Raw genomic sequence first — 23307 nt, forward strand, 5'->3', positions numbered from 1 at the left:
TTACTATTGAGGTCTTTATGCCTCGAATTGTTTTTCAAGTAGTGTGGTTTTGCAGTAAATTTTCATAAATCATTGAGAGAATAAGTCACTAAACTTTTAGTTTAAAAAGGAATTCACATTCTATTTCACTTTACAATATTACTTTATAAATCCCTACTATGAGAGTTAGAACATCTATTTTCACATATATAAGAAACATTGTTAACAAAGGTATGTATGAAACTAAAATTATTTTAAATATTTGATTCCAATTTTCTTCTATGATGAGGAGGGAGTAGTTTAGAATAATGAAGTTTCAGGTTTTCTCAAGATACTAGGCCTTAGTGTACTCTTCTTGAAATAATTGGGTAAAACACTGAAGAATAGAAAGCTATTAAAAGCAACCCCATTAATCTTAATAGTGTAAAGGGAAAACAAGTAGATAAATGCTGACATTCTCTCTCTCTTTTTTAAATAGCTATCAAAGTATGGTGTAAATTGGTGGATTGGACTTCGAGAAGAAAGAGCCAATGATGAATTTCGGTATGGACCTAGATTAATTTGCATTTAACCCTGTTTGACAGGTTTTTTATTTGCAGAGTGATTGGACGAGATCTTAGTGGTTAATTTGTTGAATAGCTTTCAAATATTATCTTTAACTTATAAATTTTCATTTCCTTAACTAAAGACATGAGTATTATTTTAATTTAATAAAATAATTATGCCTCCAGTCCATACCCCAGAACTCCAAAAATGGTGTTGTAGAGACTGAATGTGCAGAATGAGAGAAGACCTTTAATTTCTTAATTTTCCTGCAGTTGGAGAGATGGATCACCGGTAATATATCAGAACTGGGACAAAGGAAAAGAAAGATCTATGGGCCTTAATGAGAGCCAGAGGTGTGGCTTCATTTCATCCATAACAGGTTATTTTATTAATCCATTTTGGGGTTTATAATGCAAACATAGTTTTCAGAAGACTTGAAGTCTCCTTTTAATTGCATGAATTCAGTGAGAAGGTTCTGTTTGGTTATTTTGCTTTTCAACTGCCTGTGTTTAATTAAACTGTGTTTAATTTCATCAGTCTTAAGTTTTAAGTTTCCTATAGCTTGTTCCATGCATTCATGTTCTTGAAAATAATTTACATCTAGATAAGTCTTTCATCTTGAACCAAAACTACCAAAAATGTGCCCACTGAAATCGGTCAAAAACTTGCCTAATACTATTCTCTATGAAATTTCAATATGGGCCTGTTTTAAAAAATCTCTTTGTAGTATCCAGTGTATAATTGGCCAGAACTTTAACCTCTGAAATTTTTTTCCATTTAAGAAAAATTTTCCTTGAATTCAGTGTCTTTTTTTTTTTTTTAAAACATTTGGCCTTAATTGCTGCTTGCCTTAGAACACCAACTCTCTGTCAGTTGGATTTAGAGGTATATGTATGTCTAAGATGGGGTTTTTTTATTCTATGCATCAGTGCAGTGTTATTGGGGTTGATTGTCCACTCATATCCATTCCGCTTTCTATCCAATAAAAGGTAATATGTTCCTAACAGATCCTCCCAAGTCAGGAGAAGTAAAAATATGGAAAGCGATCTCTGGCTTAAGGGCAACTGCTGAGAAAGGAGAGGAAAACCCATGTTGTTAATCAGCTCGCTTTGCCAGCAGGTGTCACAACAGCCTACAGAAAGGCTGTGATTCTGGAAGAATAGCAGCTAATCTGAATTGAAAATAGCATTCCAGCCCCTCCTTCAAAATGCCAATATCTTTTTGGCTCATACCCCTCACACTAGAAAACAGAATCTTCCCTTGCAGTTTACATGCATCCTTGTCCTATTCTGGAACTTATGACTTGAATACTAATGAAATACATTCTATAACCTTTACTCTGAAAATAAAGATTTTCTAATTATTTTCTAAGAGACTGAGGACTTTGGGATACAGCTTCCTGAGGGCATGTCTCTAAAAGTGTGTGTTTTGTTCAAGGGTCAGTGTTGAAAAGTGCTTCTTCCTTGGAAGTTCCTGAGTTATTTTTTCTAAAAATTTTTTCTAAATTATTATATTTTTAAGAATTAGAGTAGAAATGATCATCTATTATTTTAGAATCTTTTTTCTCTTTTTACCTTGAAGTGGAATACTTTGAAACAAAGAATATTTATTTATCTTAATCTTTCAAAAATTCATATTTTCTGGCTTTTATTAAAAATTAGGAGATCTGGAAATAGCAGGGCCCCAGTCTCAAATGGCAACAACTGATTAAAGCTTGCACTCTTAGTAAAACAAAAATATTACTCTACAAAAATATCCTTTGTTAAACAAGTCAAATGTTCTTAAAACTTTCAACAGTGTTGTAATTTCATTTCCAATATTTGTTTACATTTTTCTTGCATTTGCAAAATTTCTTCATTCTTACATTAGAATTACTGATTTGGCATTTTGCCCAGTTAGCTCTTGTCACAGAGAACTCTATAGTTAGTAGTTAAATATAGTTCAATTTCCAGATTTAAAAAAGTATGGTAAACCAAAGCAGTCATAAAAAAATTGACCATTACAGAATTCCTACAGAGTCACCATTATTTCCTATCATTTCTAACCATTTTCTCCCCCAGGTCTCTGGGCTAGTGAAGAGTGTTCAATTTCTATGCCTAGCATCTGTAAGCGAAAAAAGGTTTGGGTCATAGAAAAAAAGAAAGATATTCCAAAACAACATGGAACATGTCCCAAAGGATGGTTATATTTTGACTATAAGGTAAACTTGTTTTCAAAAAGTTGCTTTTGTTTCTCTTTTATAGATGTTAATTTTAGAATGTAATCAAAAGTGGGCCTGGCTTTGAAAAACCATAAGTTGTCCATTGGACCTGGAATTTTTTTGTCACGATTTTCAAGGGATTTGAGAAGTTTTCTATTTAGGGACAGATCTCTTGAAATAAGAAGGTTTTGTCAAAAGTAGCTTTGACACCACCCTTCATTTGTATACTCAGTTTTGCTACTGACATTGTCATTTATTATGCTGTATGACTATTTCATTTAGGTGTGATGTGCGTGCATGCACGTGTGTGTGTGTGTGTGTGTGTGTGTGTGTGTGTGTATCTAGGCCATGTTCCCAAATGAGCTGTCAACTCCAGAGGGCCCAGACTGTTTTCTTCTTTTGTGTCTTTCTGCCTGGAGCCCATATAAAGCTCTATACACCTTGTGAATTGAACAACTAATAACATAGCTCAGTCAACTTTGTCTTGAGCCTCATAAAGCTGGTGCTTCCATGCAGAATCAAATTTTTTTTTATTTTTGTAAGTGGCCAGTGGGGATATTGTAAGCCAGATTTATTATTTCTGATACTGTCTCCAATTAAGGCTGAAACTTCGCCTCCACTCCTTGTTTCAAAATAAAATAACTTTATAGGCCTTAGGTGGAAGTAATTAAAATGCATCTCAAATTATAAATGTTTAACTCTTTGATAATTAAAAAGCTCAAACTGTGTCATAATTTCACATACTAATATGAAATTGTTCCTCCAGCATGGGCAATTTTCAGTCTATATGTTTAGTTACATTGGCAGGGCATTCTCTCCCTTGCGATCTTCCTCTCATTGTTATGAGGTCATTTGTATTTAATACATATTTACTGAGCACGTACATATTTGGGACTGATATTTTTAATTGTGGTAAAATTCACATAACATAGAATTTACCATCTTAATAATTTTTAGTGTTAAGTATATGCTTCCCTCATAGCTCAGTCGGTAAAGAATCTGCCTGCAATTCAGGAGACCTGGGTTCAATTCCTGGGTCGGGAAGATCCCCTGGAGAAGGAAATGGCAATCCACTCCAGTATTCTTGCCTGGAAAATCCCATGGACAGAGAAGCCTGGCGGGCTACAGTCCATGGGGTCGCAAGAATCAGACACGACTTAGCGATTTAAACCACCACCATATGCACATTGCTGTGCAATGACTCTGCAGACCTTTTTCATCTTGTAAAACTGAAACTCTAAATCCAGTAAACAACAGCCTCTCATTCTCCCTCTTCACAGCCCCTGGCAACCACTACTTTACTTTGTCTTTATTAATTTGACAGCTTCAGATACCACACGTGAGTGGAATCATATAGTACTTCTCCTTTTTTAACTGGCTTATTTCACTTAGAACAGTGTCCTCCAGGCTCACCCATATTGTAGCAAGTGTCAGAATTTCCTTCCTCTTGAAGACTGAATAATATTCCATTATATGTAACATAACACATTTTGTTTTTCCACTTATCCATCAATGGACATTTGAGTTTCTCTCACCTTGTAGCTGTTTCTGCTGGCAATTACATATATACATACATATATGTATGTGTGTGTGTATATCTTGTTTTATTGAATTTTTAAAATACACAGAACAATTATACCATCTTACATATGAGAAGACTGAGGCTATTAACATTGTGTAGTTTTTTTTTTTTTTTGAAACTTACAGCAAATAAGTCTCAGGCTGAGAATCAACCTCAGATTTTCTGGCCCTGAGTATTGTCCCTTTCCTACAGCTGCCACTTCAAATAAGTTCTTAAGAATTACCAAATCACCTTAGCTCTGTGACACAATCAGTCCAGTGGCAGTGTGAGATATTTTCTAAAATAATATAGTCGTTCTCTAAACTGTTATATAGTATTGAGATATACTGCTTTTAATAGTCGAGAGACTTCCCTGATGGTCCAGCGGCTGACTCCACATTCCCAGCGCAGAGGGCCTGGGTTTGATCCCTGGTTGGGAACTAGATCCCACATGCCGCAACTAAGACCCAGTACAGCCAAATATATGAATAAATAAATATCTTTAAAAATTAATTGAAACTTTCAGTCTGCTTATTTTTCAAACTATAAAATATTTCTACCAGTTGTAAATTACGTACACATTTCAATATGACAAAATACCAAATATTCAATAGGACTTGAGTATTCCTAAGTTTTTTATTAAAACCTTTGACAGTTTTTTAGGTTATTTTATTGTGGTAAAATATATAACATAAAATATGCTATTTAAGCCATTTTTACATGTATGGTTCATGACATTAATTACATCCACAATGTTGTTCAGCCATCACTTCTGTTTCCAAAGTTTATTATCATCCCAGATAGAAACTCTGTAACTGGCTAAGCAATACCTCTCAATTCCCTATCCCCTCTAGCCCATAAAGTGAAAGAAAGTGTTAGACACTCAGTTGTGTCCAACTCTTTGTGACCCCATGGATTGCAGCCCACTAGGCTCCTCTGTCTATGGAATTCTCCAGGCAAGAATACTGGAGTGGGTTGTCATGCCCTTTTCCAGATGATCTTCCTGACCCAGGGATCAAACCTGGGTCTCCCACCTTATAGGCAGATTCTTTACCATCTGAGTCACTACGGAAGTCCCCTCCAGCCCATGGTAAGCTCTAATCTATTTTCCATCTCTATGAGTTTGCCTATTCTAGATAATTCAGATAAATCAACTCATGCAACATTTGCCCTTTTGTGGCAGGCTTATATAACTTAGCATAATGCTTTCAAGGTTCACCCATGTTATAGCATGCATCAGAACTTCATTCCTTTTATGACTTAATATTCCATGCCACATTTTGTTTATCTATTCATCTGTTGATGGACTTCAGTTATTTCTACTTTTTAACCATTATGAATAAATCTGCTATGAACATTGGCATACACAAGTATCTACTGGAATCCCTGTTTTCACTTCTTTGAGGTATATACCTAGGAGTGGAATTGCTACATAATATACTAATTCTGTGTTTAACTTTTTGAAGAACCAGTAAACTATTTTTCACCATGGTTGAAACATTTTATAATTCTGCCAATAGTGTATGCTAGCAATTTTTCCACATCCTTGAAAATACTTGTTATTACCCATGTTTTTGACTACTGCCAATACTAGTCTAGTGTTATCTCATTGTCGTTTTGATTTGCACTTCCCTCATGACTAATGATGTTGGGCATCTTCTCATGTGTTTATTGACCATTTGTATATTGTGTTTGAAAAATGTCTGTTCAGACATTTCTCCAAAGAAGACATACAGATGGCTAACAAACACACGAAAAGATGCTCAACATCACTCATTATTAGAGAAATGCAAATCAAAACCACAATGAGGTATCATTTCACACCAGTCAGAATGGCTGCTATCCAAAAGTCTACAAGCAATAAATGCTGGAGAGGGTGTGGAGAAAAGGGAACCCTCTTACACTGTTGGTGGGAATGCAAAGTAGTACAGCCACTATGGAGAACAGTGTGGAGATTCCTTAAAAAACTGGGAATAGAACTGCCATATGACCCAGCAATCCCACTGCTGGGCATACACACCGAGGAAACCAGAATTGAAAGAGACGCGTGTACCCCAATGTTCATCGCAGCACTGTTTACAATAGCCAGGACATGGAAGCAACCTAGATGTCCATCAGCAGACGAATGGATAAGGAAGCTGTGGTACATATACACAATGGAATATTACTCAGCCATTAAAAAAAAATACATTTGAATCGGTTCTACTGAGATGGATGAAACTGGAGCCCATTATACAGAGTGAAGTAAGCCAGAAAGAAAAACACCAATACAGTATACTAATGCATATATATGGAATTTGAAAGATGGTAACGATAACCCTATATGCGAGACAGAATAAGAGACACAGATGCATAGAACAGTCTTATGGACTCTGAGGGAGAAGGTGAGGGTGGGACGTTCTGGGAGAATAGCATTGAAACATGTATATTACCATATGTGAAACAGAACACCATTCCATGTTGGATGCATGAGACAAATGCTCAGGGCCGGGGCAGTGGGATGGCCCAGAGGGATGGGATGGGGGGGGCGGTGGATGGGGGGTCCAGGCAGGGGAACACATGTAGACCCATGGCTGATTCATGTCAATGTATGGCAAAAACTATTACAATATTGTAAAGTGGTTAGCCCCCAACTAAAATAAATAAATTAAAAAAATAAATAAATAAAGAGATGAAGGAAATGAAAAAAAAAAAAGAAAGAAAAATGTCTGTTCAACTCCTTTGACCACTTTTTATTTGGGTTGTCTTTTCGTTATTGAGTTGTAGGAGGTCTTTATATAATCTAGATATAAAACCCTTATCAGATATATGTTTTGTAGGTATTTTCTCTCATTCTTTAGATTGTCTTTTCACTTTATTGATAATGTCCTTTGATGTATACAAGTTTTTAATTTTAATGAAGTCCAATTTATCTAATTTTTCTTCTGTTGCTCACACTGTTGGTGTCATATCTAAGGATATGTTGCTAAATCCAAGGTCACAAATATTTACTTTATGTTTTCTTCTAAAAGCTTTATAGTTTTAGCTTTTATATTTAGGTTTTATTCCATTTTTAGTTAATTCTTATACCTGAAACTTTTTTACAACTATTAAAACAAGTACATCGTAGAGTGCTCTGAAGGGAACTACCACAAAGGAATGCCTTTCTTGCCTCACAGTCACATTTTTGATCCAGAGAGTGGGCAGTTCCAAAGCGTGAGCAAAACTCTTCTAGCTACTAATCATAATTCCTCCCATGTATAAATAAAGAATATTTTAAGGCAAATCATAACAAATCATATACTTGGCATTACTGAAATAACTCTTAGAAGCTTACAATGGTAGTTTTTGGCCATTGTCCTTTTCCTAAACTTTCTTATCTACACAGATTAGCTCTATTCCATGTTTCCTTGAGTGTAAACATGAGGAATATATACACACATAGGTAGGTACAGTAATGGTGCTGCAGACCTAGGGCAAAAAGAGTAACTGAATGCTTCCTTTGAAAGAATAGGAAGGTGCATGAGTAAAGCACAGACACAGTCATGAGGGGAGAAGGGCTTTCTGAGGCTAAATATGGAGCAGGATTAAAACACCCTTGTGTAGCTCAGGGGCTACTTTTAATCTTTATTGATAACTAAAGCTAGATTAGTGGTTTATAGCTCTGATTAAGGCAATGGCACCCCACTCCAGTACTCTTGCCTGGAAAATCCCATGGACAGAGGAGCTTGGTAGGCTACAGTCCATGGGGTCGCGCAGAGTCAGACACAACTGAGAGACTCCACTTTCACTTTTCCCTTTCATGCATTGGAGAAGGAAATGGCAACCCACTCCAGTATTCTTGCCTGGAGAATCCCAGGGACGGCAGAGCCTGGTGGGCTGCTGTCTATGGGGTCGCACAGAGTTGGACACGACTGACGCGACTTAGCAGCAGTAGCAGCTCTGATTAAATACTTAGAATCACCGAGTAAGCTTTCTAAAAATATCAAGGTGCAGGTGACATCCTAAAGACTCTGATTTAATTGATCTGCATGGATCCAGGCATTAGCATTTTTGAAAAGCTCCCTTGGTTATTCTAATGTGCAGCCAAATTTGCCCAGCAAAGCAACAGTTGTACAATTGAGTCTTGGAACCATTCAAAGGATTTGATTACTAAGCATATGGTCACAGCAGTCTTCATGGGAAGTGGCCTGTTACAGGATAAGATTTCAGGGTCCCCAGGTGTGTCTTCCCACCCACAGTGCCCTACCCTGCATATTAATGGCTAAAATCCCACCACTAGAGTCTTATTCCTTTGCCTTAACACTTCCCTTTACGTTTTTATGGAAAATATTTCTGAGGTTGCCTCATCTGTCACCTCCACTTTAGAATAAGTGGGTTTATAAGATCATTACAAAAGCTGGAAATAGGAGAATTAATGGTTGAGAGGAGTGGAAAGCCCAGTGGGGATAGTTCTGACTGACAAAAAAAGCTACAGAAGGAAAACTGGGAGACAGCAATGACAGACATTACTCACTTCAGAGTTCTAAATAAACATCAATATGTTTCACTAAACTTTGCTTCTTGCTTGTCAGTTCCTAGGACTAATTCTTATTGGTCATTTCTAAGGAAAAAAAAAATCCTGCCTGGTTGACTATTTACTGTTAAGAGTTTCAAAACTGAGATAGCAGAAGTTGTGGCTTTTCTCATGTCTCATACATTATTTTCTTCATGTTTGATGATGTAAAAGAGGCTTGACCAGGGATTATCCAAGGAAGAGTGAGTTATGTAAGAAATTTGACACAACAGAGCTGTGTATAAGAGGAAGACATTCTTTGTGTGTATGTGTGTATCAGATTAACTATTGTGCTTCTACTTATATGTTTTATTCAAAGATTTAGTGGTGATGGCTGCTTTGTACCATCTCAGCTCAGTTCAGTTCACTTCAGTCGCTCAGTTGTGTCCGACTCTTTGCGACCCCATGGACTGCAGCATGCCAGGCTTCCCTGTCCATCACCAACTCCTGGACCTAACTCAAACTCATGTCCATCAAGTTGGTGATGCCATCCAACCATCTCATCCTCTGTCATCCCCTACTTTTCCCACCTTCAACCTTTCCCAACATCAGGGTCTTTTCCAATGAGTCGGTTCTTCGCATCAGAGGGCCAAAGTATTGGAGTTTCAGTTTCAGCATCAGTCCTTCCAATGAATATTCAAGGCCATCTAGTTTTAGATTAGCCAGTGTTTTGTACCATCTAGTTTTAGATTAGCCAATGTTTCATTTCACGCATAGCATAGTTCTTCCTTTAAAGAAAATGCTCTCCTCTTTTAAATTATTCAAATTCTTAGCACTTTTTTCATTCATTCCATTTAATTGTGTTGCATATTGGCAACTCAGTGGTGAGGGGAAACAAATATAGTCCCTTCTCTTTTAGAGCTTATAGGCTAGAGGGGACAAAACATTAATAAATCAATCAGGAAAATAACTCTAATTTACAACTTTGGCATAAGTGATGGAGAGTTAGATAGTTCCATAAAAGTATACAACAGGAAGACCTAACCTGAGGCAGTCAGAAGGGCAGGAAGCATCAAAAGTAAGAGAAACAACATGTGCTAAAGACCTGTGGTGAGAAGGAATGTGATATATTGAAGAAAATACAAGAAGCATAGAGAACTAGAATGTAGAAAGTGAGACAAAAGAAGTAGGCAAGGGTGATATTGTGTTAGAGTTCCTGGTTTTATCCTAAGAGCAGTGAGAAACCCCAAAGCGTTTTAACCAAAGAGGGACATGATCAGGGAAAAAGAATCATTCAGGCTGCAGTGCCCAAAGCACCTGACACGGCTGAGTGACTGAGCACACACACATTCAGGCTGCAGTACCAAAACTAGACCCAAGAAAGGCAAGGGTGAGGAAAGTAAGAGCCGTTAGGAGGATATTGCAACAGTCCAGACAAGAGGTAAGTCCCTGGGGCTAAGATCATGGTGGGGCAGTAGGAATAGGAGACGGTGAAGGACTCAGAAATGGGATGTCCAGATGGTAGTACTGAAGGGGTGATGGAGGTGACTGAAGAGTCAGAAGATCTCAGGTTTCAGACTTACGTAAATGCATTACTGACTATGCTATTCAACATCAGTAAGAACACTGAAAAAGGACCAAATTTGGGAGAAAGATCATGAATTCCATTTTCACATTTTGAGCTGGCAATGACTTGGAGACCAAAAAAAGAGTTTTATATGCAAAACTCATTTAGAATACATAAGGTATCCTTACTTCACAGCAATAATCAGAGATTCATTAAACTTGATCACATTTTGCAAAGCTGTAAGTAAATAAACAGTTTAAAATTAAGGGTGTTGTACTTCATCTTGCTACTTTGCTTTAATTATTAATGACACAATTCAAAGTATGTTAGTAAACATGTTATATTTTTAGATACAATGAAGCTGTGGTAATGGGAGGCTACACTCCCATAGTCAAGCTAGTCAAGCCTCAGTTGGCTGAGGCAAACAGGGCAGTGGTGAGGCTGGGTGGAAAGGGGGAGGGTATGTGTGTGTGTTTTCTGGAGAGATTTATTGAGCTAAATGAACTAGTGAGGTTCACTGGTATTTATGAATGGTTCATTAGTGTGACTATCTGAACACAAGGTGAATTCGCATTAAATGATAAGACTTCCTAATAATTAGTATGTGCCACTCTTTGGAATTCATAATTAGAGGAAAGAGGCAGAATGAAAGGAAATAGATAAAAGGATAGTTGTTATAAAATTTAAATCCTTTAAAGCCAGTTCCATTTCTTTGTGAAGCAAACAGGTAAAGAGGATGAGAAAAAGTGAAAATGTACTTCTTGTCTTGGTTGGCAACTCAACTTCATGCTAGATCAGGGTTTCTGGTTTTTGTCCTAAGAACAGTGGAAAATCCCTGAAGGGTTTAAAGGGTGACATGTTCAGAAAAGAATTACCTGAGCAGTATTGACATTAGGGTCTGGATAATTAATTCCTTGATGTAGGACACTGACCAATGCATTATGGAATGTTTAGCAGCATCCCTGGTCTCTACTCATTAGCTGTCGATAGCAATGCTCCCTCCCTCCCTGCAACCCTGTCTGAACCGTGACAACCAAAATGTTTCCAGACATTATCAAAATATAATCTGAGGAGCAAAATGGTCTTGTTTGAGAACCACTGGACTAAATCTAGAATCAGAATGTCACTTCACAATCATTTCAGGGTCTATTGGCTTTTATCTTGTTCCATAAATATTTATTGAAGACCGTCTTAGTTGTGATGTTCAAAAAGGAGCAACATTTAGTCTCTGCTTTTTAAGGAGTTTATGATGGTAGGGAAAGGATGAGGGACTGATACATTTAGATATTAAAGAAGGATGGAGTAGGATGCTGTCTCAAGTGCAGGGTGCCACATTAACCTAGAATAATCTTGTAGCTGGGATTTTCTCAGTGGTAGATCTCAAGCTCAGACTCGTCATTGACCAGGGATGGCTATGTTCGTTGATGAGAGAATGATCCACATGGAATATTTTTTGCAGAAAGTCTTTCCCAACTTCTCTGGAACTCTGCCTAAGGCTTTCTCTTCTGTCTTTCTGTCTGCTCTCCTCTGATTCCAGATAGCCTGAGTAACATGGTTAAACTTCACGGAGCTTAGTGAGGCGGTGCTTTTCTTCAACTTGCCTACTCTGCCTAGCAGTTACCATTCCATACCTCTTGTTCCATAATGAGTAACCCCTGCCATGCCACAGACGTGATTCTCTCCTGAGTAACAGTCAGCTCTCACTGCCAAACCCCACAGCCTTCTTTCTGAGTTCCACTTGACACTGTTGCGACCCTTCCCTCTGTTTCTCCTTCCTAGGCTTCCTTGGTCCTGCTCTTGCTTTTCTTCCCTTTTTGGCTCATTCTTTTCTTTTCCCGCTCTTCCTCACTGACTTTTGGACCACATGGCTGACTCCAGGTATTTTGGGACTTTAAATTCCTGATGTGGTCTGAGTCTCCAGGATTCCTCTCTCACTTAAAAGTGAGAGAGTGTATTTGTAAATAAAATCAAATGAACATATTAACTACCACCAAAAGAAATTTTTTTAGATGAACTCCTCCCCTCTAAACTCTGCAGTGAGGCTGGCTTCTTTTTAGAAGGAATGCTATTTTTCACTGAGCAGAAGACATTGTTCTGACATCCTGCATGACAAAACACATCGCTGCCTCTGAGGCCACCTGATGCAGATGCACAAAAGGCCTGACTCACCCTGAAAGCTGGTCCTCTTGGTTTTGCTTTCACACCTTTGGAGTAGCTGGGGAAAAAAAAAAAAAAAAAAAGAGTCGCTTCTGTCCAAGAAAATCATAAAAAAATTTTCAAAGCTGATCCTCAAAAAAAAAAAAATTAAAAAAAAAAAAAAGCTGATCCTCAGTGTGTTTAGGAAACTTTTAGTTCACTTAGAAACATATAGAAATGAATGCTTTTATGGGACATTTTTATAGTGCCTTTTGCTGAAAATCCCTGAAGGCCCAAGTGACTGGAAGAACTGGACATCTGCTCAAGATTTTTGTGTTGAAGAAGGGGGGACACTGGTTGCCATTGAAAATGAGGTGGAACAAGGTAGCGTACTCAATGTTCACTCAGGCAAAAATCGCCATTTTTACTGAAGTGTCTATTAAAATATTTCTTTGAAATACTAACCTTTCCAAACCAACATTTTAAGTATTGTGTTGCTGGTGACACTAACTTTTCAGTGTGACCTATAAGGTTTATATTATGATATCTGTAAAAGTTAGTACACTCCATTGCTTAGAAACTGCTGATTTTTCAGAGCCTTTTGTCTCACCAGGAGTAATGGAAAGAATAAAGACATACTTATGATCAGTATTTCAAAATAGCTAAAATAATCTGAGGTAAAGTCTATTATAATTGCATGGTATAACTTTTTAGATCCTTTTAGATCCCTACATACTTTTATTTGCTATTTAGGCAGTAATTGTATACTTTGGTTTAAGCATAAGCGATTATCCCTCCTTTGCTTAGGAAGACATTGAATGAACATTGAAAATTGTTTTGTTAATGATATGATGAAATTCCAGGTTTAGCCAGCTAATTTCTGTCAATTTAAGCTGAAAAAAATGAAAGAGACTGTATTACGTTAATAAGGACAAAGTAATGAATTCCTACAATTGATTAGTAATTAAGTTTTGCTGATATTTAAATAAAATCATAGCTATAAACAGCATCTGATGATTATCCAAATGGTTTATGTGTATTAAATTTGCTAATGTATTCTTATTTTTCAGCTTTCATTACCATGAATCTTTTTGGCCATACCACTAATGTGTGGATAGGGTTACAAAATGATGATTATGAAAAATGGCTAAATGGAAGACCTGTGTCATATTCTAATTGGTCTCCATTTGATATAGTAAATGTAAGTTTTAAGATTTATTTTTTATCAGTCATTTTAGCAAGAGATCCTATTTGAGACTTGTTTACTGAAGTTTTATTTTTATTAGTTTGTTGTTAATATATTAATGTTTAATAACATAATTTCATATAATTTTCATGCATTCAATAGATGTAATTACTCATCACAATAATTATTTATTTATTTTGTGGGTTATAAAGTGATTTGTTAACAGGTTTATTAAATGCAAATAAAGGAATAATAGTGTTTGAATTTTTAAAATTATGTTCTTAATAAAAATGTTAATGTTATAATAATGTTATATGTTACCATTTTTTTAAACATGTATTTTTTTTGAAGATTCCAAATCACAACACCACTGAAGTTCAAAAACGCATTCCTCTCTGTGGCTTGCTGTCAAATAATCCTAATTTTCATTTCACTGGAAAATGGTATTTTGAAGACTGTAGAGAAGGTTATGGGTTTGTTTGTGAAAAAATGCAGGGTAAGAAATATTTGCTTTCTTATTCCATTTATTTCCATGGCCCACTCTTCTCTTCTACATTTGTTTACACACTGTATAGATGATAGTTTCATAGCTAATAGTGCCAGCACTTATTCTTTGAGCTTTACACACATATGGTCACTTAATCTCCACTACCTCAGGGCTGCACCCGCTAGTGAGGGTCTAAGGACTCCAGAGACCACGTGAGTGATGACCAAGTTTATACATTCATTTTGGTCATTTTAAAAGGTTTTACTGCTTGCTTTAGGATTATGTATCTGTTCAGATTATTAAAAAGACATTGAAAAATTATTGGAAAAGAGTCAAGGAAATAAGCCAACTCAGTACTTAATTCCTTTTTAGGAACCCTAAAATGGTATCTGTGGCTAAACATGGCATACAGCAGTTTTCTAGATCTGATTATCAGAACCCCCAGTGACTTCTGGTTTGAAATACCAGAGCTATAGTGCTACAAGTAGCCAGTGGGGACAGTGAACAGTGTAGATGCACTCTAAGTGACCTTGAGTGATAAAAATAACAACTAACAAGAGCTCACATCTCATGCTTTTACCCAGTCCCAGGCTTCCCTAGAAGGCCATTGTCTGTGTCTAGAGCTGTGTGGAATTCTAGGCAGCCGAGGATATACATGTTTACTTGGAATATGAATTATACGTCTTAGTGTTACATACATGCGAACTCTTTGATGCTTAAGTATCAACCATCCTAATAAAAGCAGTTTCAGGAAAACCCTATTTCCTAGTTCACAGTTATCACTTAAGTATAGTAGTGATTAGGAACTGAAAGAAGATATCAGATCAGTTATAGCAAGAGTATTATGAGAAGAGCAGAGCCTTGTAGGAAAAAAAATAATATCAGCATATCATTACTTGCACACTTATGACGCCGCTGGAACTGTGCTTTCGTTTTATAAGTATTATGCCATAAATCCTCACAACAATTCTATGAAGTAGGTAAAAGCCTCCCCATTTTACAGATGAGGACCTTGAGGCTTAGGAAAAATAAGGAACATATTCAAGGTCTCTTGGTTAAATACAATGATTCTCTTCTATTCTAAGAATAGAATTGTTATATTTATTATAGGAATAGAATCATTGTATTTAACAATAATGTTGATCTTTTCATTACTCTCTGAACCACTTTCTCTCTTTGATATTTCTGGAACTAAGAATATATATGATTTTTTGGAGACAGTATAGAGCAATGGTGGTGGAGTTCAAATACCACCTGGGTTCCTACCCCATCTCTGTAAATAAACTTTCAGTAAAGTGTCTCATCTTCTCTGAATCTTGATTTAGTAAGAAATTCATATATGTGAAAATACATGTGCATGACTTAGTGGGGAGAGTCAATTAAACTGGCATTTAAGTCACACATACAAAGAATTCCAGTTACTTTAGTTTTAATAACTGTTATTAAACAGCTACTTTGGTGTTATATTGGTTTTGTATAAATAACGTTTAGACTTGGTACATCAGCTGGTAAACAGACTTCTACAAAGAAAAACAGATGATGAAAGTGTGGTCCATCAAAATTTAGTTGGGAAAAAAAAATTTTAGTTGGTGAATAGATTCATTTCACTTTGGTTTTACAATGGTTTTACAATATGCATTACTGCTACATTGAGGTAACAGTGTCAGGAAAAGTCAAATCCCCACTCTGCCATTTTTATTTGGGAGAGTATGACAAGACTAGGAGAGGAGAGCAAGAAGTAGCATTTTTTGAGTGCCTGATGAATTCCACACCCTATAGTAAGTGCTGTACATAAACATCTCCTTGAATTTTACCCTCATACCTCTAACAAAGGCTTTAGTAATCTCTCACAGACCAGAAATTTGAAGTTTAGAGAGATTGACTAATTTGGCCAAGGTCTCTAAGCCATTTAGGGTCAGGTCTGCGATTGAGTCCCAGGTCTTTGGGTCTATCTACATCTCCTCGTGCTCCTTTTCACCCTAAATGTGATAAAAACAGTATACAGAGAGAAATCCCAGCTACTTTAGATCAGACAGTTCAGAAATACCCTGTCTTTGTGTTCTAGAATTCCTAAATTTAGCCTGAATATATTACAGAACAAAATGGCAAATGTATGTATCAAAGAGGAAACATCTCTGTATAACACGAGCTTGGTTTTCACTTGATCACAGCCACTCATGAACACGAAGAACCAATTATCATGTGTAGGAAAACCTAGTCTTTTCATTTATAAATCTTGACTCTGACAGGGGGTGACATATTAATAATAATGGTTTGTAAGAACTGTAATGTATTTCTAAGCATTTATTAACTTATTTTTAACTTCTCTTTAGAAATTATATTAATATTAAACAGGATAGCAACTATCAGTCTCAAAAGTTTAATAGTGTTATATTTGAGAATTTACATTTGTAAATTATGTCTGCAAAGCAGTATTTGACTACATTGTATTTGTTAGTATTCTCTCAGTAAATATTAAGTTCTGCCAGCAACAGAACTTAATATATGTATAAGGCTGAGTGTATCTACTAGAATTAAACGTGCCTAACAAGGTCACTATCAGTTTCACAAAAAAGTAGTCAGTTTGACAAGGGATTAGCAAAAACAGGAAATCTAGAAATGATTCACTATATGTTTATATATGTTTAAAAACTCATTCATTAAATTTTCTAAGTGTTTTTGTCCTTTAGCATCACCTAAACTTACAGATACTGTCTTCATTTTGAAATAGTCAGTTCTGGGAAGAAAAACCCTGATGTTAACAATAGTATGGATCATTGTACTGGGATCCATGCTAAGCTTTGCCTCCCCCTTTCTCATCCAGATGCTATAAATAATTTTTGTTTCTGTTCTTGTTCTAGATACTTCTGGACACAGTATAAATATATCTGATATGTATCCAATCCCTAATACCTTAGAATATGGAAACAGAACTTACAAAATCATTCATGCAAATATGACTTGGTATGCAGCACTAAAAACCTGCCTGATGCACGGAGCAGAACTGGCCAGCATTACAGACCAGTACCACCAGTCTTTCCTCACTGTTATCCTTAACCGGGTAGGATATGCCCACTGGATTGGACTGTTCACTGAAGATGTAGGTTTCCTAAAATCCTGCTTACGATTCTTGCATAATAAGTTTCACATCTACCTCCTTAGTGAGATAGCCACTGACATTACCACAGAAAAACAGAGTAACGAAATAACACTCAGTGTAACATTTAAGTAATTGGATTATACAATAACTATTGACCAACCCTATGAACAATGGAGAAGGAAATGGCAACCCATTCCATTATTTTTGCCTGGAGAATTCCATGGACAGAGGAGCCTGGTGGGCTACAGTCCATGGGGTCACAAAGTGTCGGACATGACTGAGCAGCTAATACTATGAGCATACAATAACTATTGACCAACCTTATGAGCAGCATATGACTACAAAATAAAGGTGTCCCTTTTTAGAGTAAATAACTACTTGCCTAATTTCTGGAAATTAATACCCTTCAAAGATTCTCTGAAGATGTCTGAGAAATTTCAGGATACTGCCTCATATGTGTACTAGAATACATCCTGAACTCAAACACTTGAATTTGGGTAATTTGCTGCATTTAAAGAATCCCCAAGAAAAATGAATCATGCCTCCTGCCTAGAAATTTGGTCATTAATTAATTCAGTACTCCTTGTAACTTAACATGTATGTTATTTTTCCCCTCTAGTGATATGGTTTGGAAAATAATATTTTTTAAATGAAAGTGGTTACTCAAATAATGAAAAGTAAATCTATTCAATCCTGACCTCTAGTTCCACTCCTCAAAGTCAATCACTGTAAACATTTTCTTGTGTGTCATTTACAAATTTTCTGGGTATACATATATATATATATATATATATATACACATGTGATGGATTAAAAGGTATACTCTTTTTTAAATATAAGTGAGCTCATACTATATATATACTGTCCTTAACCTTGCCTTTTTACTAATATAGGTTGTACAGCTTTCTGTGTCAGCTCATAAAAGTCTAATACAGTCTTTGAGACAGCAGCATATACTGATATGCCACAATTTATTGAACCATTCTCCTGTGAATGGACTTTTGGGTTCTTCCCAGTTCTCACAGCTCCAAATAAGGCACAACAAATACCCTTGTACAAGTAGGATAAATCCCCAGAAGTGAAGTTGCTAAGTACACTTTAAATTTTAACAAGCAATGGTGCCAAATTGTCCTCCAAAAGTTTATGACAATTTACATGCTAACAACAGTATATGATAACATCTAGTTTTTTCACATCCTTGTCAACACTGAGTATGTCAAAATTTTAATCCTTGCCAGTAGGATAGGTGAAAGGATGGTATTTCATGGCTGTTTGTTGTATTTATTGTTGTTGTTTTCCTTATTGTATTTTTGTATTACAGAATGTTTTAACTTTCTATAGGCAATTTTGCTTTATGGTCTCTGGATACTTTTATCAGACATGGAAAGATTTTTCCCATGTTAAGAGCATAAACTATTTAGCCAAATTTTCTTTGGCACTTTTATGTTTTCAACTACATGTATGAACCTTTGTTGCTGTTGTTGTTTAGCTGCTAAGTCATGTGTGACTTTCGCAACCCCATGGACTATGGCCCACCAGGCTCCTCTGTCCATGGGACTTCCCATATAAGAATACCGGAGTGGGTTGTCATTTCCTTCTCCAGGGGATCTTCCTGACCCAGGGACTGAACCTGTGCCTCAATCTTAAATTTATTTTGGTGTAAAGAATGAGATGGGCTTCCCTGGTGGCTCAGTGGTAAAGAATTCACCTGCCAGTTCAAGAGACTCATGTTTGATCCCTGGGTTGGGAAGATCCCCCGAAGAAGGAAATGGCAACCCACTTCAGTATTCTTGCCTGGGAAATCTTACAGACAGAGGATCCTGGCAGGCTACAGTCCATGGGGTCACAAAAGAGTTGGACACAACTTAGTGACTAAACAACAACAATAAAGAACAAGATATAGAACAGCTTCACTCTGATTGCTTACTGGGAAATTTGATGGACAGGAACCAAGGATTCCCAAAAACTAAGAAAGACACTGCTTGTGTCAGAGAGTCCTTTTTGTCAGGCCATACTCACAAGCTGTCCTAGGCTTCCTAAAATAAAAGTGTAGAAGTGGAAATAAAAATCCATGTGTGAATTGAGGGCTTCTCAGACAGCATTAAGGGCTTCCCTGGTGGCTCAGAGGGTAAAGCGTCTGCCTACAATGCAGGAGACCCAGGTTCAATCCCTGGGTCAGGAAGATCCCAGTATGGAAATGGCAACCCACTCCAGTACTCTTGCCTGGAAAATCCCATGGACAGAGAAGCCTGGTAGGCTACAGTCCATGGGGTCGCAAAGAGTTGGACACAACTGAGCAACTTCACTCACTCAGACAGCATTGGCCAATGCCACCAGCATTCACAGCAAGGAAATGATGGTTCAATTTCTCTCCACAGAACGGTCTTAGTTTTGACTGGTCAGATGGCACCAAATCTTCCTTCACTTTTTGGAAAGATGATGAATCATCCTTCCTTGGTGACTGTGTTTTTGCTGACACCAGTGGACGGTGGAGTAGCACAGCCTGCGAGTCGTATCTGCAAGGAGCCATTTGTCAAGTGCCCACTGGTAGGTTCTATTCAACTCGAGAAATATGTGCTGTGAACCTGTACTATGCAAGGCACTGTGCTAAGTAGGAGCTTTGAGGGAGAGTAGAAAGAATTATCTGCCTTCAAGAAGGATTTGGTCTGGTAGGTGATATACAGACAAATAACTGTTACAGGAGGCAGGGCTACCAAATGATACAAGAACCATAGCAAGTGTTGTGGGGGTTAGCAAGAAAGTGGACACATTAGATCCACTTGGGGAAAAGTAAAAAGGTTTCTTGAAGGACATGACTGTGGAGATTGGTCTTGATGAATGGGTGGAATCAGGAAACTCTGGGACATGGAGAGGCACTCTGAGCAGAAAGGCTTGGGCACACATGGAAGGCAGAAAGGACTGGACATGTATAAGTAAAGCTGGTGTTGAGACTTTCCTGCATGGCAGGTTTATGGTGAGAGAAGTAGGAAATCAAGCTAGAACCATAGGTTAGAAGCAGGTGTGGAGGATCTTGAATACCTGGAGGCTCTTGAATACTGAGGATTTGTTTAAGTCCAAGACTAATAAGATGCTAGAACCATCATCATCATAGTAATAATATTTATACTTATATGCATATATAAAACATGGTGATAATGACAATAAATCTCATTACACTTAAAGGTCACCTTGTCCAACCAGGTGAACTTTAAAAATTAAACTTAAACTCAGAGCATTAAATAGCTTCCTGAAGATCTCATAGATGTCTAACAACTACTTCTTGGAGTAGAATCCAAGTTTCCTTGATCTCTGATGTCATATCTATCCCATTAAATCAGAGCCCTTGTCTTTTGATTGCTTTGGTATATAAAAAGAGAGTTCCTTAACACTAACTGGTTTCTTTTTACATCTCTCGTTTAATAAGTGTGCATGTGTTTATTTACATTCCGGATACTGTAAGTCAAATAGCACACATATTACATAACTTCAGATCAAAACAATTCAGGACAAAAATGTAAATGATAGTCACATATATTGGGAAAGCCAGTTCTCCTTCTAAAACACGGTAAAATTATCCTTCTCTTCTCAATAACACTGCATTTATTGAGTGCTTAAGTTGTTAGACACTAGCTCACCTAAACTTCTTAAGTTGTAAGAAAGATGTTATTGTTAACTCTCTTTTATGTGTGTGGGAGTGTGGGGAAGATAGTAACATACCCACAGCCACACACCTAGGATCTCAGAGTGGATGCATCTGACTCTCATGCTTGCCCTCTGAAGCGAAGTCCATCCCAAATTCCACTTAGTTATATGTGGTGTTATGTCGTATCATGATATGATATGATATGACAAGTTACTTTGTTATGATGTTGTTATATTATGATGTGTTATGCTGTGCTATGTTATGATGCTTTACTGAATGATTAATTTTCTCTAATAAGTTAACTAGCAGGTAAGGATTTACTAAATCTTCACCATTGAATGGAACACATTTTGTACATTTGAAGTGCCTTTTGTCAACTTCACTCAGCTGCTAGTATTTCTGTGAATCTTATTCCCCAGTTTTTCCAATCTTTTTTCCAATACTAATTGTAAATATGAAAGATAGCACCCAAACTAAGCCCGTGAAGCTATGCATTAATATACCCTGTTCTGTACAGTAAAGATTATTTCTGCCAGACATGCTATAAGCCATTTCAGTTTTGTGATCATTTACATTAAACCCACTCTTTCAGAGTATTATCATGAAAATCTCATTACATATATTTATCTTCATCTTTTGTAGAGTGTAATACAATGTTTATTTCAATAAATGAACTCAGTTACCACCCTGAAATCATAACTGATTTTGTTCATAGAAACGAGACTGTCTGGACACCTAGAGTTGTGCTCAGAAACATCAATTCCCTGGATAAAATTCAAAAGTAATTGCTACAGTTTTTCTACAGTCCTAGACAGCACAAGTTTTGAGGCTGCTCATGAATTTTGCAAAAAGAAAGGTAATTCTTCCGTGGTGGTAAAATGCTTTCAATGTGTTCCTTCTTGACATTTCAGTAAACAATGTCATTTTCTTCATTTGTCTGATAATTCAGTGACATTAGGAGCAAAACAAAAATAATTGAAAAAGTACCCTCTTTTAAAAGCACTCAGTGGGCCTTTTGCTAATGACCTGCTGAGCTGTCAAGAAAGGGCAGAGTGAAAACACTGCTTTTGGGTGAAGTGGCAGCATGTTGTGTTGTTTTGCTTCAATCGGTAGTGTGACAAGGTGGAAAAAAAACTGAAAAAGTAAATATTATTGAATTTACAGCTAATGTGTTCAATGTCCAGAATACAATGAAAAACCCAAGGTGATGTCTCAGGATACTGCACATTCCCAAGAAAATGTTCCCTTTGAATGTATCTGAATATGAATCTTAACTGTTCTCCCAAATTAACATTCTATGCTTTAAGTACCAGTTTGCATCTTTTAATGTGTCATATTACCTTTAAATTTTTAATCAAAAATCACTTATTTACAATGGAAAGTTTCACTTTTCAAAGACTGAGCTTTTTTTTAATTGAAGTATAGCTGATTTACAATGTGTTAGTTTCTGGTATACGGTGCTTTTATCTCTTTTGCTTTAGGAGTCTGACCTAAGAAAATATTGCTACGATTTATGTCAGAAAATATTTTGCCTATGCTCTCCTCTAGGAGTTTAGTGATGTTACGTCTTACCTGCAAGTCTTTAAAACATTTTGAGTTTACTTTTGTGTATGGTGTGTGAGGGAGCGCTCTAACTTATTGACTTACATGTGTCTAAGCCTGAGCTTTATGAATTATTATTTTAATTATATTTACATATACACACAAATACTTATTCATTTGCTGTTTGTCTCTTTTATAGGCTCTAATCTTTTAACAATCAAAGATGAAAGTGAAAACTCTTTTCTCCTAGAAGAGCTTTTAGCTTTCCGTTCTTCAGTCCAGATGATTTGGCTGAATGCTCAGTTTGATGGTAACAGTAAGTAACTTGGGTAGAAAAGAGGAGAGGGCATAAATAAATACACAGTGGTCAAGGTTGATGCAAATAACATCTGCAAACCAGAAAGCTCGCCTTGGGTACATTTGCTGTGAAAAAATATCATAAATCCTAAAGCCATTTCTTCCAAAGACAACGTTGCTAACCATTTTTTATACCCTCTTGTTCTTTGAAATAGTCCCAGAAAACCAAAAATGAAAACAAACAAGTTTATTTTATACTTAATCTCACATTATGAAGAGATGTTTGACTGGAACTTTGTGTTCACAGATTTAGTCATAAGACATCAAAGCCATATTTACTTTAAAATATCCTGTGTTCCCAAATGTCATATAAGAGCACAGTAGAGCTATGGAAACGTCCCAGTGATAAACAGTGCTAATAGAATTGTTATTTGCTACTCATAAAAGCCAGAGTTTGTAATTAGATGAGAGTATGATGTTTTTTTCTTTATGTTATTGATGGTTATTGAAAGTACTTGTATCAGAAGAAAGGGGACATATGTACACCTGTGGCTGATTCATGTTGATATATGACAGAAACCAACACAAC

At 36.6% G+C, this 23307-nt stretch overlaps 1 protein-coding gene, 1 long non-coding RNA gene and 2 other non-coding genes across 5 annotated transcripts in view; 3 read left to right on the forward strand and 1 right to left on the reverse strand.

Annotated features, from left to right (window-relative positions):
* PLA2R1 (phospholipase A2 receptor 1) overlaps positions 1-23307 on the forward strand; it is a 126995-nt gene that overhangs the window by 98408 nt on the left and 5280 nt on the right. Inside the window, exons 18-27 of one of the 2 annotated variants that reach the window (XM_081582807.1) lie at positions 458-522; positions 798-904; positions 2586-2725; positions 12730-12847; positions 13534-13664; positions 14001-14145; positions 16998-17236; positions 19615-19783; positions 21595-21735; positions 22621-22737. In XM_081582807.1, coding sequence (XP_081438933.1) covers positions 458-522; positions 798-904; positions 2586-2725; positions 12730-12847; positions 13534-13664; positions 14001-14145; positions 16998-17236; positions 19615-19783; positions 21595-21735; positions 22621-22737 — 1372 coding nt within the window. The remainder of the gene's footprint in view (positions 1-457; positions 523-797; positions 905-2585; positions 2726-12729; positions 12848-13533; positions 13665-14000; positions 14146-16997; positions 17237-19614; positions 19784-21594; positions 21736-22620; positions 22738-23307) is intronic. The other variant, XM_081582808.1, reaches the window with a different exon arrangement.
* Positions 1-23307, reverse strand: part of LOC145542927 (uncharacterized) — a 90994-nt gene that overhangs the window by 10927 nt on the left and 56760 nt on the right. The gene's annotated exons all lie outside the window — the stretch shown is intronic.
* Positions 19347-19419, forward strand: TRNAC-ACA (transfer RNA cysteine (anticodon ACA)). The gene has a single exon. It is a non-coding gene; the product is annotated as a tRNA-Cys (tRNA).
* Positions 21867-22002, forward strand: LOC145544000 (small nucleolar RNA SNORA21). The gene has a single exon (XR_014081226.1). It is a non-coding gene; the product is annotated as a small nucleolar RNA SNORA21 (small nucleolar RNA).

This window comes from Giraffa tippelskirchi, chromosome 3, assembly GCF_054371585.1.
Source record: "Giraffa tippelskirchi isolate mGirTip1 chromosome 3, T2T-mGirTip1v1.2.pri, whole genome shotgun sequence".
In the NCBI taxonomy this organism is placed as follows: domain Eukaryota; kingdom Metazoa; phylum Chordata; class Mammalia; order Artiodactyla; family Giraffidae; genus Giraffa; species Giraffa tippelskirchi.